This window comes from Sorex araneus, chromosome 4 (assembly GCF_027595985.1).
Source record: "Sorex araneus isolate mSorAra2 chromosome 4, mSorAra2.pri, whole genome shotgun sequence".
Classification (NCBI taxonomy): Eukaryota; Metazoa; Chordata; class Mammalia; order Eulipotyphla; family Soricidae; genus Sorex; species Sorex araneus.
The window spans coordinates 89,880,906-89,896,146 of record NC_073305.1 but is presented as its reverse complement, the minus strand read 5'-3'; the positions used below and the strand labels follow the sequence as shown (position 1 = coordinate 89,896,146).

The window sequence follows — 15,241 nt, the reverse complement described above, 5'->3', positions numbered from 1 at the left end:
AAGAAACAAACGTTCAGTGAGCCATAAACTCCAATAGAATCTAAAAATGCAAAAAGGGAAATCCTTCTCCAGAGACAAGTCTGACTTCTCTCTCCATCTCCAAGAAACAGCTACTTAACTTGCCTGCCCGTTATTTCCTTAGAAATTTCTCAAAAGTCCTTTCTAAATTGGAAATGTATTAACAGTTTTCTGAAAGTTCAGTTTTATCAGCACCTTCAAATGATGAGTCTCACAAATAGAAAGTGAATTAGTGAGAAGACTATAATTAGGCTATACTCTAAAAAACTGTCACTTTCTTTTTTAATGCAGCATTTTTTTTTAAATTCCTTTTCAAAAGAGGAGGTGTGTAGAAACTGGGGGTCTGCAGCTGTAGGCCTGCACTGCCACCTCACTCTCTTCCTATGTGACCTCAAACAGCCTCCTGGCTTCACACCTCCTCCCCAGACACCCAGACTCCATCCAACTGACAAATCTGCCATCTCCATCTGAATGACTAACAAGCACTTCCAACAAAACATGGTCAGAATGAAACACTCTTTTTTTTTTTAAATCTTTTTGAGGAGGCTGAGGAGTGGAATGTTAACACCCAAGAAAGGGTACACAAGTAATTACTTCAACAGCAGCTCCTTAACCAGTAACACATAGAGGTCAATGCTCCAGAGCTTTAGAAAGTGATCAACACAATTAAGGGTCCCTTCACTGTATGGATCAGGGTGCCTTACTCACTATTAACAAATGCAAGTGGCCACATACACCCTCCCTGAAGCCCTCCCTGTGTGGGCAGACCATCTGTGCTTATCAAGCAGGTCAGCTAGCTGCACGGTGCCTAGAGACTCAGATACCGCCACCCTTCCAATGTGGTGAGGTTCTTGAAGAAACTCCTAGGGATGAATCTCTGTAGGTAGCTTGCAAGGCAGCTCCACAGACCGTTCACAGATGCCTCCAAATCTTAGTTGTAACTCCAGTCCATGACCCCGTAAGTACAGAGAGAAAACTCTAGACAAGGGGACCACTGAGAGCCAGTTGCCTTCACTGTCCACAGAGGCCAAAGCTTCTCCCAGCCACAGATCCTGGTGCCCAGGGAGAGTCCAGGCCTTCAACATGATACTCTATGTCGGTCAGTGGTTTGGCCACAGCTGCCAGGAAGATGCACTCTTCCCTTAGAAGCTCATAGATTCAACAACGCTGAGCCAATAGACAGTACCAGATGCTATGATCCACTGGGCCCAGTTGCCCAGTTGTGGTCCCCAGCAGCTAAGGGTTGATTGACTTCTCTCACCTTCTTTATTGTCAAGTCCGTGGCAATGAGACTTCACACCAACTTGAAGGCCAAGGTGGTGCTTCTATGAAGCACTTCAGTTCTCATGAACTCTCTGGAACACCTGAGCTGGGCACTCAGCCCATGACTGGGGCTCCTTGCTCACCCCCAGTCCAAAAACCCTGAGATAGTTCACCAGTCTCCAATGCTGAACCACTAGCACCCAGGACTAGGAAGGACTCAGAACAGAACTCTTGATTTAATTTTGCCCACTTCAGAGTCTTTCATATCGTGGTGAAATGCATCATTCTTCATCTAATCAGATATTTAGATCAAAAGTCTAGGCAGTGATCCATAGTCAGGGAGAGCCTTCGAAGCCTTATGTGGGTTCCAAACCTGCCTCTGCTTATCATTTCCTGCACAAACATACCACAAGCTTCAGATAGTGATAATAGTGAATAACTGATAGGGTCCCTATGAAGATTCAAAGAGGTCACCCATGTAAGCATTTAAAACACTACGGAAAATGCTAAATTTTCATTTCATTATGTTGATGCTTCATCATTATTACATTCCTTTTCTTCTCTGTCACATCAGCCAGACTTCATAGCTGTAGTATCAATTAGACTTTAAAAACATAATTGAAATCCATTGGTACCTCTCAGTCATTGCAACCATCTTGTTTCAAGACTCAAACTAATGTGATAAAATTCTGAACTATCTGCTCTATGACCTCCAAAGAGCTTTTCAAGTGGCAGCCAAGGTTATCTATTTAAAATATCTAGCAGGGTCAGGGAGACAGATTAAGTGGTAGAGCACATGTGCTTGGTTTGATCGCAGTGGTTCCAAATACCTTCCATTTCCCTGGTGGTCTCCAAGTGTGCCACCAGGCCTGTGCACCAAAATATTGAATCCACACCCAACATCAAGGCAAACATACTTACAGATGGTTCTGACAGAGAGATCATAGGGCTATCCCCTAAATCAAGTTCCTTACCTTAGTTCATTCAAAACTACATAAGTAACCACTGCTGTCTCACCTTAAACTACTCCATCCTAGCTAGCAACACTCTAGCCACTGTATCACTGTATCACTGACAGTAATGTCTCTATTCCTCCCAGCCCTGAGATTTTAGCAGCCTCTCCTTACTCATCTTTCTCAATGACTGGAAACTCTTTTAGGGTCAGAGGAATGAGACCTATCATTACTGTTTCTGGCATAGCGAATATGCCACAGGTAGCTTGCCAGGCTCTGCCCGTGTGGGTGGGATATTATCAGTAGCTACAAACTGACATTTTTTTTATTCAGCAAGAATGACAAGATTCCAATCTCAAGGTTTTTGCATTAATGACCTATTAGATAACATTGGCTTGTCTTGCTCCTCCCTCAAGACTCCTACCACAGTGCTCCTAAGGCACACCCAATTACATCAGGCACTAATAATCCTATATTGATTTTCTCTTTCCTTTACACCCTTTGCATGGTTTAGCAATGTCCTTTTTGTATAGACACAGGAAGACAATTGATGCTATGCTTTTGTAACATGGTAGTTCACTGACTCCGAATAATATTTACTCCTGGGCATTCATCATATTTACCTGACTTCTGACTCAGTTGACCTTACTTCCTAACACCCCCAAACAGAGGGTCCCGGCAAGGGATTTGGATGGACCCAGGACAAGCCACAAGCTACCCTGGCATTGAAAAAGGACAGGCTAAGCACCATATGAAGTATAATCATTTCAGAGCACGGTCATGGGACAAACTCTGTCATGACCCCAAAAGAAGTAACTGAATAAGGACCCTGCTGGTGTTAGGAAAGACTAACCTGACCTGAGGACTGCAGACTGGGATATATAGCGAGATGTCCCCAGGAAGAGCCACCCTTTAAGTTTAATATATTCCTTACTTTGTCCATATAAACTGACTAGAAATATTAGTATGAAATAAATTTACTATGAATGTTTAAATGGATTACTAGCTAAAGAAAAGAGAAAGCAATACGCTCTTTAGATGGAATCCCACCCTTGAATGGGACTCCTAGTAATCTAGAGTGCTGAACCCCCAGATGAGATTTTGTCCCTAAATTAATCTCCAAGAAGAACTTTCCCTGAAGAAGGGGCTTTATATCTGTTTATTGTTATGGTAATGTTCAACCCCATCTATGCGCACCCCCACCTTTCATGATTTCTATATAACTACACTGTGAGAGAGAAGAGAGAAAGAGAAATAAATGGTCACTGATCACCAACCAGCTGTAATCCCTGTTCCTCCGTCCCCCCTTCCCTTCATTCCCCTGTTAGAGAACACTGTCACCTTTGGTCAGCCTGGGGAGGTGGTTCTCAACCATCGAATGCATGCACGTGTCAAGCACCCACACTTTTTGAACTCACAACTGGTTACGTTGCCTAAAATGTACTTTTCTCACTATTTGTTCAGTTGGCTCTTTTAGCCATATAGAACATTGATATTACTTTATTTCCTTGCTAAGTGTCTACATCCCTCTACAGTTTTGTATCTTCTATCCCAAATAATACATGGATGAATAAAGCTACAGAAAAAATAAACCATTAACTGGAAGAACTGACCAAAGATTCTAAAATCTGTGAGTAGCAAAAGAAATCTTTCCCTTACTTTTTCTCCCAATTATCAACCCTCTTTATTTGCTCTTCTATAACTGACCCTAATGCAATACAACTTTTAAGATCCAAATCCCCTGATAAGACAACTCCTCACAAAGGGACTGTTCTCATCAAAATATGCTAAATTATAATTAGAAAGCCTAAAATCCAATCATGGCTCCAGCAATAACTAACCAACATAAACCTGAACCAATTACCCCACTTTCTAAAGCACTTTACCTCATCTGTAAAATGCAGACTATAATTCCTATCTCAGAGGCTTGTGGTGAGAATCAACTAAGATAATTTATAAAAAGAAAAGAAACAAAAAAGAAAAAATGATAATTTATAAATAGTAAACTAAGGACAAGTTGAAGTTATTATTATTCCATAACTACTGATTCAACAAAATTTTACCCTTCTCTCAAGGAGATTCTTATGTTTCAAGTGAGGACAAAAATACTTAGTTCAGGGGCCGGAGCGATAGCACAGCGGGTAGGGCGTTTGCCTTGCACGCGGCCGACCCGGGTTCGATCCCCGGCATCCCATATGGTCCCCCAAGCACTGCCAGGAGTAATTCCTGAGTGCAAAGCCAGGAGTAACCCCTGAGCATCGCTGGGTGTGACCCAAAAAGCAAAAAAAAAAAAAAAAATACTTAGTTCAAATAATTTCACCACAATCAGGCAGTGTAGAGTTCCATAGACATAGAGGGGAAGATATGTTAGCATAATCATGAAACTTAGAGGAGACAGTGAAGTGAGTCATAGCTGGGTTTCGAAGGATTAATAGAGTGAAAAAGGAGTTCGTACCAAATGAGCGGGTAATTTCCATTTTTTACTTGTCTCAAAGCATGTTCAAAGCCATATTAGTTATATTATCATAAAAAAATTACATGATCAAAATATAAGCTTTCAGGTATTACCTGGGTGGTAAATTCTTATATCAACTCAAGAATCTCCTGCAGAATCAGTTATTTCATTCTGCATCACTCATTAAAATTTTTTGTTTTACTCTCTAGCACACTTTTTCTTATCCTACAAGAATATTTCCATTACATAGGTTGAAAATTTCCAAGTACATACTCTACGGTCAAACAAGGCCAAAACCTTTTCTACTGGACAGAACAGTAAAAAAGAGATCACAACAATAACGGGTTTAGATTTCTCCTTCACGATAGACCTGAAAAACATCCCTCTCATTCTTTCCAGCTCCCTTTCTAGAACTGGTAGGACAAGTTCCCAGGCAATACATTTCATCCAGTCTCCTGCATGGTAAGACAAAGCACTTTCTGAACCAATCAACTTTCTCAATCACACTTGACCAAGGTCTGCCTAGAGTAGGGGAGTCATGACCCTCAACTTTGACTCCAAAGACATATAAGTCACAACACTCCACAAATCACTAGTAAATAAACTCACTGAAAGTTAAGTAAGTATGCCATGTAAGCTGCTGCCATGCAAGCTCATCTACTGACTTGTTCCAGACACTCTTAAATAAATCTCAAAAGAGATCAACTAGTCTCAAAAATTTCTCCAGATCCCAGTACTGTCTGAGATCTCCAAGACAATTTCAGGAGGTGGGTAGCCAAGTTCCTTCCCTACCAAATCTTCAGCAGCCACATTCACACCCCTAACAGTTGCCACCAAGCCTCCAACCAGACTGTGTAGCTAAATACTTGGGATTTTCTGGACATCTCCAAACTCTACAATACTAACATCCCAGTAGGAGTGTACCAGATTGTATGAGAAAGTAATAGAGATACCAACTAACAAAAACATTAACACAGAAGGCTGAACTTGCAACATGCACTAAGCAAAACCTCAAAAAGGGACTTAATGTCTCCATGGTAAGATACAATAATTTTCAGAAACTTTTTTTACTTAAATATTGTTTGATCATTCCGTTAGCCATTTAGTGGTAACAAGCAATATAAAAAATTATTGTGGGCCTGCTCTGTGGGCAGACCTGAGGGGTGGTGGCGAAAATGGAGACAATGGAGGAGGGGTTGAAATATTGAATGTCTGTAACAAATCATCACGAACAACTTTGTAAACCACAACTTTGTAAACCATGGTGTTTAAATAAAGTTTGTGTGTGTGTATGCGCACAACCAACAGAAATGTGTATGCCAAAAGATGTCTCAAAATGTTCAGAGCAGCTGTATTAGTATAAAAGAAAAGAAAGCCCAAATACCTATCAACAACAGAATGGATATATTCATCTGCATTGGGATCAAAATCATGTATTACCTGATAAGATACAACAAAAACAATATAGCATCACTCCTATAATATTGCTGCAGAAGATATATAATTTGAATTTCAACATACGAAACCATCAAACACAAACTGAAATATAATCTACAAAATAATCAGCTACAATCTTCAAATGTAACAAGTCACAAAAGTCAAGGAGAAAAATTAAGAACCAGACTGAAGGAGACTAAAAAGTAAAAACTCAAGAGACTTAGAAGTGGATCTTTTTGAAATCATATGTATGATTGAAACAATTGTTGAAATTTGAATAAGGTCTGAGGATAATATGTTAATTATGTAGTCATCTAAATCCTCCTTATTTTGACAGTTAATTTGTAGTTATATGGAATAAAGTCCTTGTTTTCTAAGAATTATAAATTGCAGACACTGATGATATCAGTCAGGGATTAATTCTCAAATGGTGTAAAGAAAAAGTTAATGTTTTTCATCTGCAACTTTTCTGCAAGCTTGTGATTAGTTCAAATATCCTAAATAACTATACATTTTTTAAAAAGATGTTGGAGGACAAGGGATAATGAGTAGGAAGTGAAAAGGGAGGAAGAAAGAAATTTAAAATTTAAAAGTGTTATTTCTTATGCTAAAAAGCAAATCTATTTCCAACTTAGGAATTCATTGTTTTATCCTGCATGTCAGCATATTTAGATCACTCACCTTCATACTATAAAGCAGAAAAAAAAATTTAATTTACAGAAATCTGCCATATACCCTTCTTTGTACATTAGATTATTAGAAAGATAAATGAAACCTATCTCCAAGGGGAAAAACACACAACCCTTAAGGAACTCACAAAGACAACTCACAAAACTAATCCACTCATCACTAGTTTATTAGAAGAGAAAAAAAAATAAGAAAACTAGAAAAAGTAAATATAAACCAAAGGGTTCATAAATACAAAGCTAAGCATTATAGATTATCAGTACACAACACTATAAGCAATCTGAATTTAATTGTGAAAATTAAATTATTTGTTTATAAGAAGAAAGTACCGAGGATATATCATTGAAAATGTGAACATATAAAAATAAAGTGACTTACTGCCAAGGCCTTGGACAGTTTGGCTCTAAATTCATTGAGGATAATTGCCACAATGTCCTTAAGTGGCACATAAGCAAAGCCATCTTCCAAATACACTTTCCTTCCTCGGAATAAATCCAAAGCATCAGCAAAAGGAATCTGAATTCAAAGTGCAATGAGAAAAGTAAGTCAACGCCTGTCATTACAAAATCCTTCTAAATCTTTATATATACTAATCTAAACAAAATTCTTCCTATGAGAAATTCACTAGTCCCAACAGATTGTTCAAAAGGAGTAGAAAGATCAATTTATACTGCTAAAAACTAAATTAGCATATGGAAGGAGGGACAGTCCAAAAACATGTTCTTCTCAGAAATGTTTCCAATAGTAGTAAACCAAGTTAGAGAGCTTTCTTAACTCTTAATTCATGAATATACAAATTATAATCTCCTTGATTTCAGACTCCAAAATTAAGCCCTCAAAGCACATTGAATTCTTCTCATGTTCTCAAGTTTCAGTTTATTCTGCATCAAGCAGAATTCTAATGAGGACACAATATGTTCAGTGCTGAAAATTACAAGAAATGTAATTCCAAACTTTTTCATCTCTGTTTCATTCTTTCACCAAAGAAATATACTGGAGGAGCTGAGGTGATGGCTCAGGGGCCTGAGGATTTGATTTGCCTTGAAGGCCCAGGCTCAATCACAGCACCACCAGGAGCAACCCCCAAGCACAGAGCCAGGAGTAGGCCCCGAATACCACCATGTGAGCCTCCAAAACAAAAAGAAAAAAAAGCAAAAGAATGGAGAAGTTAATTTCCATATCGAGAAATGGAAATAATAGGTGCCCAGTTCGACTACTGAAATGTTATTTGCCAATACTAACACTACTCTACTTCATATTTAAAAATCCTATGCACTCAGGGTTGGAACTATAGTACAGCATGTAGGGTGTTTGCCTTGCATGAAGCCTACCTGGGTTCAATTCCCAGCACCCCATATGGTCCCCTGAGCACTGCCAGGAGTAATTCCTGAGTACAAGGTAACCCCTGTGCATCACCAGGTGTGACCCAAATAGCCAAGAAAAAAAAAATCCTATGGACTATCCAAAAATTTTAAGGGAGAATAGAATATAGTAGCAGTCACTTATGAAAATCATGCTCAATCTTCAAAACGTTTTGTCCTTTTTAAAATGAGGCTTCAGACTGCAAAAATGGCTCAAAGAGCTGAGCAGATGCTCTACATGCAGGAGGCCCAACTTTGGTCCCCAGAACCACCTGATGCCCCCAAGTAATGATGGGCTGTGGGTCAAGAAACGAGACATAATTCAGTAAATTATTAAAAAAAAAAAAAGACAAAAAAGTCCCTAAATGAACTGGCCCACATTTTAGAGACATCCAATATCTAAGCATATAACAAATCAAAATTTTTAATAAATAAAATGTCTGTATGTAGCCAGTGATATCACACAACAAACATCATGTATTGTTGTTTTTAACAAACACGTTCTGATTTGTTATCACAGTCAGACCCCTGAACAAGTTTATTCCTTTAATTGAGGAAATAAGAGACACAAATGTAAGGCAAATTGATGATAATTCAGCAATTCAGGTAGGAAAAGGGGCAGAAGTTGGAATTCATGCTCAGTTAGGGAGCAGACTTAGGATCTGGTACTTTAATGAATGCTTCTAAACCATAGCAGCTGGATTTATAAAGGCAAGGGAACCAAGAAAGAGACCCTCTAAATGACCTGTAAGGGTTCTTTAGCTCTAATTATCTATCTTATTAGAAAATTCTCAAGCAGAAACAAATGGGGAATGTGGAGTTTGGGAAAAATAAATATTGATTCCTGTCCTATTTGGAAGCTGACTAAATGATAACCTAGCTAGCAGAACAAGAACAAGCAAAGCCAGAAAGGCAGAGGATTATAAAGCACCAATACGCAAAATAGTAGATTATTTTCAGAGGAAACAGTTATTGTAACATCCAAATTTTATTTGGGGTTTTATAGAAATATATATAAACATAGATATAGATATGTTGATATATTATATATATGTATATATGTTTCCGGGATATAGCCAGCAATGTTCAGGGGTTACTCCTAGCTCTGTGCTCCAAGGTTGCTTGAGGTGGTGCATGGGGGACCATGCGGTGCCAGGGACTGAACCCAAGCCTTCTGCAGGCAGAGTGTGTGCTCAGCCCATTGAATCATCGCTGTAGCTTTGCAAGTACCAAATTTGAAAATGAATTTTCAAATTCATTTTCCTCTTTCCTTTCCCGAACAATTCAGACTCGAGTCATTCACTGGGTTCCAACAAATCCGTATCAGATGGAGTGGTAGAAACACAAGTGGCCCAGGGCATGATGGTGGACATTCAGAAGGTCAAAGAAGAACTTACCAGAGGGGAGAGCATCAGAGTCCAAATGGAATAATTCAAAAGATTTAGGGGGGGGGGAAGTCTAAGCATGACATCAGGTACCAAGTGCAACAAAATAAAAGGGTTTCTCTGCAGGGAAAACCCTTGACTGGGGCAGAGACTGGAGAGGAGGGTACCCCATTAAGAGATGGTCCGGCAGGGCAGTATCAGAGTCCCAGGAGGGACAGAGTGGAATCCTGTAGGAAGGTCCAGCAGAGGTGTCAGCACACCCTTAGCATAGAGAAGATAAAATCATCACAAGAGAAAGAAAGGCAGGGTGACAAGATGCTTATTAACATATATAAAAAAAGTTAGATATGCATCTAAAGTATGATGTCATATATGAGACAAAAATCAGGAAGTACTGAAGAGGTTAGAAACACTGGAAAGCTCAGCAAGACTCCAATTAGACCTCACAGTGTTGCCCCAGTACCTCCAGCGGTGTCCCTGATGTCCCCAGCACTGCCAGGCCTGAGCAGGCCCATGGCAATGAAACGTGCAGACTAACTAGCTACATGTTGCTAGGATCGGGTTATGGGCACTGAGCACTGCTTGGGATGCCAAAACAAAAAAAAAGTCTACATACCTTATAAACTGACTCCAACTCTAACTTTGCGCCACTCAAACAGGGCGAGGATGCAATAATCTCTCGTTCACGGAGGTTCTTCTCTTCGTCACTTATCTAAAAGGAAACATATTTTACACCATTTAAGAAATTTAAAGATTTCCCAAAGTTTCAATAAACTACTTTCCTATTCTAGTGATGTTCCACACTTAAATAAAAATTGTAATATCCTGATAGCACCAATCATTCCTAAGATGATAAGAAATCATTACTATTATTAATGAAGCCAAAATGTAGGAGAAAATTAAAATTCACCATGCTTTCAAATCTCTACTCTGCCAACTTCTGAAGATATCTACCAAAAAGGGATAGTAACAGAGAAAAAAAAAGTAAGCAGTATGAAAGGAAAGAATAAAAACTCAAATTAATTGAGATTAAAAATGAGAATTATCCCAATTTAAGAATTAAAACTAAATTAAAATACCTCCATGAAGTTAAGAGTAGTCTGTTTCTAAATTTTATAACACTATAAACCAATTCTAACACTTCATTCTTTTGAGAAAAAAATCTATATAAATCTATTGACTTAAGACTTTATAAAGAACTGACTGATAGATGACTAGAAATACCAAAAAATTAAAGATCCAGAAACAAAGATCAAGTATAAATCAACTGATGAAAATACATCAACTGACACAGAATATCTGTGTTATTCTCAATAAACCTTTAGGTAAAGCAGGATATAAGTACCAGTAATATAAAAGTAAAACAGTCAATATTCACATAAGTGAAATGATAAAAGCAAATTATAACAATAATGTGGGGGATAGGAAACAGTTCAAATGGTTAAGCATCTATATTGTATCCAGGAGACCTGAGTTCAATCCCCAACACCACATAAAACTGTTAGAAGTGATCCCTGTGCTCAGAGCCAGGAATAGCCCATGAGCACCACCACCAGGTGTGGCCTCAAAAAAAAAAAAAAGTTTCAGAGCTTTCTACATATTGAAATAGCAATAGTTCAAAAGGTGTAAAATACAGTCTCAGAACCATATTTGATGGGACATGCTGACAAAACATATCAAAAAGCCTTAGAAAAAACAGGCACTAACAAGTTTATTTCTAGGACTAATCTTCAGTAAACAGTAAAAATACACTAATTGGGAAACTTTCCTCTATCATGATGTTATTTATAGTAATTTTTTAAAGCCAAAATATCCAAAAACACATAAAGTAAAAAAAAAATGCAGTAGAATTTGATGTTTCAGTGAAGCAGGTTTTATTATTTAGATCAACCTAAGACAGAAATCAAAAAAAAAGATTTTGAAAAGCATATTGAAGCACAAAAGATTAATATACAAAATTAGACCCACATTAAACCGGGTATCTAACACAGGACTCTCCTGCTCAATTGACATGGGTCATTAGAAAAATTCCAAGTCTCAGGTGATCCCTGAATCAAACATCCCTCACACCTCACAGAAGCCAATACAGGAGCTTGACCTATTGACCAGGTGTGTGTGAGGGGGGAAGGGGGCACGGGGAGGGAGGGGGAATGACACGACATGCAATACCAGGATATGCTGTACTTGCTAGGCATCTATCTGTTCTACCACTTAAATTATCCATCCACCCTCAAGAATAATGATTTTTATTGAGGGGGTGGGCAGGTAAGGGAACCACACCTAGCAGTGATCAGAGCTTATTCCTGGCTCTGTGCTCAGGAGTGATCCCTGACAGTGATCATGGGACTATATGTAGTGCCAGGGACTGATTGTGGTTGGCAGGATTCAAGGCAAGCACCTTAACCAAGGTACCTGTACTCTCTCCCCAGCCTCCCCAGCAGGCTTTTTTGGCTTTTTGAGCCAGAAGTCTTTATCAAAAGTACATAGGATGCCACTGTAGCAACAAATATGTAAGTATACAGAAACAGTTGTCACAATAAAACTTTATTAGGGACTCTGAAATTTACATTTAACATACTCTTCTATGCCAAGAAACATTACATTTTAATTTTTTCAATTACTTAGAAATACAAATGCCAGTCTTATTTTACATGCAAAACTGGGCAGCTGCCATCACTTGACCTATAGGCCATATTTCGTTGACCTCTACTCTAAACAATGAACTCCAATTTGTACCATAAATAAAAATCATCTTCATGACTTGTTAAAACACAATTGTTGGGTCCCATCCCTAGAGTTTCTGATTCAGAAAAAATGAAATGGGTCCTACGAACTGACATTTCAAACAGTTTTCCCAGTGATGGAAATGTTTCAACTCACAAACCAATGTCCCTGGAGAAAGGGACATACAAAGAACCATGAGCAAGCATTACTTGTAACACCACAGAACATTACTTATTTTTAGTAGTCAAAATGTGGAAACACAAGCACATAGAAAAGCAAGAGGAGCAGTAAATGTGATGTATTCACAGGCATAGGAACACCAATCAAAAAGAAAAAAAAGAAGAAAAAAAACACTTCAACTCACATAATGTACACATAGCCTTTAAAAGATATTAAGTAAAATAAATCCTGATGAAAACCCAATTGTTCCATTTATAGAGAGGTTTGTTTTATTAAGGAGATTGTTAAGGGATGAATACTCAAATGGTCAGTGAAAGGAGAAAACTTAAAAACTGATTGACCTAAAATCAGACTAATGGTTCCCTCTAAAAGAATAAAGTTTTGGATTAAAAAGGGCTCAAGAGCAAGTTATAAGAATACCAATGCAGGGCTGGAGCAATAGCACAGTGGGTAGGGCATTTGCCTTGCACGCAGCCAACCTGGGTTCGATTCCCAGCATCCCATATGGTCATCTGAGCACCGCCAGGAGTAATTCCTAAGCACAGAGCCAGGAGTAACCCCTATGCATCGCCGGGTGTGACCCAAAAAGGAAAAAAAGAAAAAAGAATACCAATGCTCTGGTCTACCTGAATGATAGACTATACATCCAGTCTGTATTTAGATCAGATTATTTTTATTCTTTCCTATACTTACACCTACTGTATTTTCAGATAGTTCATGTCAAGATGTTATTGTAATACATGGTATTTTAATTTCAATCTGTAATTGCTTATGTCTTGTAAAGCCCATTAATGTTATTTCACTTCAAAAATCAAAGATATGAATTATCATGAAGAATCTTTTTCTTGCGGGGATGGGGGAAGTGGATAACCCTCAGCAGCGCTAAGAGGTGCTCTGGGGATACTTTCAGCTTTGTACTTGGGAGAAACTCTCAGTGGTGCTTGGGGAGACCGGGTGGCACTAGGGATCGAATCCAGGCACACCACATGCAAAGTATACACTCAGTCACTGAGCTATCTTCTTGGCCAAAAATCACCACTTTCAGTATGCCTAATGACGTCCACATTTATCCAAATCTGTTCAGTGTAAGGCTTACGTTTCTTACCACTAGTATTAAGCATTTATTTCTATGTGTTTCCACAGAAGATAAAATTCCAGTGGTAAACTGATTTTCCCATGTTTTTTTTTAAATCTTCCTTCAAAGGAAAACATACATAGAAGAACATGATGTTACAGAAATAAACAAAAAAATCACTCAAGCTGAAGACTGAGCCCACTCATCCCACCATCACCCCATCCCTTCCCTTCTGTAGGCCATTCTCAAAGGGCACCACCAGAAAATAGTTCAACTGCAAAGACATTACCATCAAGATGATAACAATACTACTAAAACAGTCACTAGCTGTATGAGTTATCTCACCACTGTGTGATGGCTCAAGATGTTTGTTCTGGTAGTTATGTAAAAGTTGAAATATAGCACAGTGCGTAGCTTTAGGTGTGTCAACCTACAGATTATTCAAAAATCAGTGAAAGTTGAGGGTTGAAGTGAAAATTAAAATCAGTGAAAGCTAGTTGTATGGCAAGAAGGAAATTCGCCTTGCATACAGCCTACCTAGGTTCAATCCCACACCCCATATGGTCCCCTGAGCCTATCATGAGTGATCCCTGAGCATAGCCAGGGATAGCACAAAAGACAAACAAAAATCCATGAGAGTTAAAGGCGATGCATATCACCCTCTAGAAATCCATTCTAGCTCTACTATCTCATTTAATTCTAACATTTCTATGCAGTAGTTATTACCTCACACTATAAATAAGAGGGAGAGAAATTAAATTGGATTTCCAACTAATATCTAACACTAACGCCCACAAGATCATATGGTCTCAAAAAAAAAAAAAGTATTTCTTTGAACAAACATAGAACATCAAAATCATTGCAAGAGAAAACTATCAACTGAAAATTTCCACTTCAATTCCTGTTTTGTAATGTACAGGATAAAATTTTAGAAACTGATAATTACACACCATGAGAAATCTGATCTGTAAACATTTTAAAGGGTGTCACAGCACAAATTATGTGACAACAGCATTCATACCAGAATGCTTAAACTGAAGTTTAGCAATAGCAAATATTTCTCTAAGAGCTAACAGCCAATTGTTCTGCTTTGGTATTAGCTTTGCTTACATATATCTCTGTTGAAACTAAATTCTCTACTTAATTGACTACCTTTTACTTTATATTCCATAAAGGAATTCCTTTAAAACTTAAACAAAGATACAAAAAATGTTAAACCAGACACATCCTGTGAAGAATATTTGAAAGTGCAGCTATATTTTAGTGGATAGGGTGTTTGCCTTGCACGAGGCCAACCCGGATTCGATTACTCTGTCCCTCTCGGAGAGCCTAACAAGCTACTGAGAGTATCCTGCCCAAATGGCAGAGCCTGGCAAGCTACCTGTGGCGTATTTGACATGTCAAAAATAGTAACAACAAGTCTCACAATGGAGAGTTACTGGTGCCCGCTCGAGTAAATCGATGAACAAGGGGATGATAGGGACAGTGCAGCTATATTTTAGGCTAATTTTAGAGCCAAATAGTAATTCTCAAACAGTTAATAATAAATAAAATCTAACTGGGTGGCCAGAGAGACAGTACAGAGGTTAAGGCAAGCGCATGAGACCAATCCCAGATGGATTGCTAGAATTACATGTTCTCCCCTAATCATCCCAGAGGTTATTCCTGAGATTGAGCTTGGAAAAGCCCCTGACAACTGCCAA

General features: G+C 38.5%; 1 protein-coding gene across 3 annotated transcripts in view; it reads right to left on the bottom strand.

Annotated features, from left to right (window-relative positions):
* Positions 1-15,241, bottom strand: part of PRIM2 (DNA primase subunit 2) — a 320,487-nt gene that overhangs the window by 255,249 nt on the left and 49,997 nt on the right. For all 3 annotated transcript variants that reach the window (XM_055136087.1, XM_004605876.2, XM_055136086.1), the window contains exons 6-7: positions 10,176-10,271; positions 7,192-7,329 (exon numbers count right to left, since the gene is read on the bottom strand). In XM_055136087.1, coding sequence (XP_054992062.1) covers positions 7,192-7,329; positions 10,176-10,271 — 234 coding nt within the window. The remainder of the gene's footprint in view (positions 1-7,191; positions 7,330-10,175; positions 10,272-15,241) is intronic.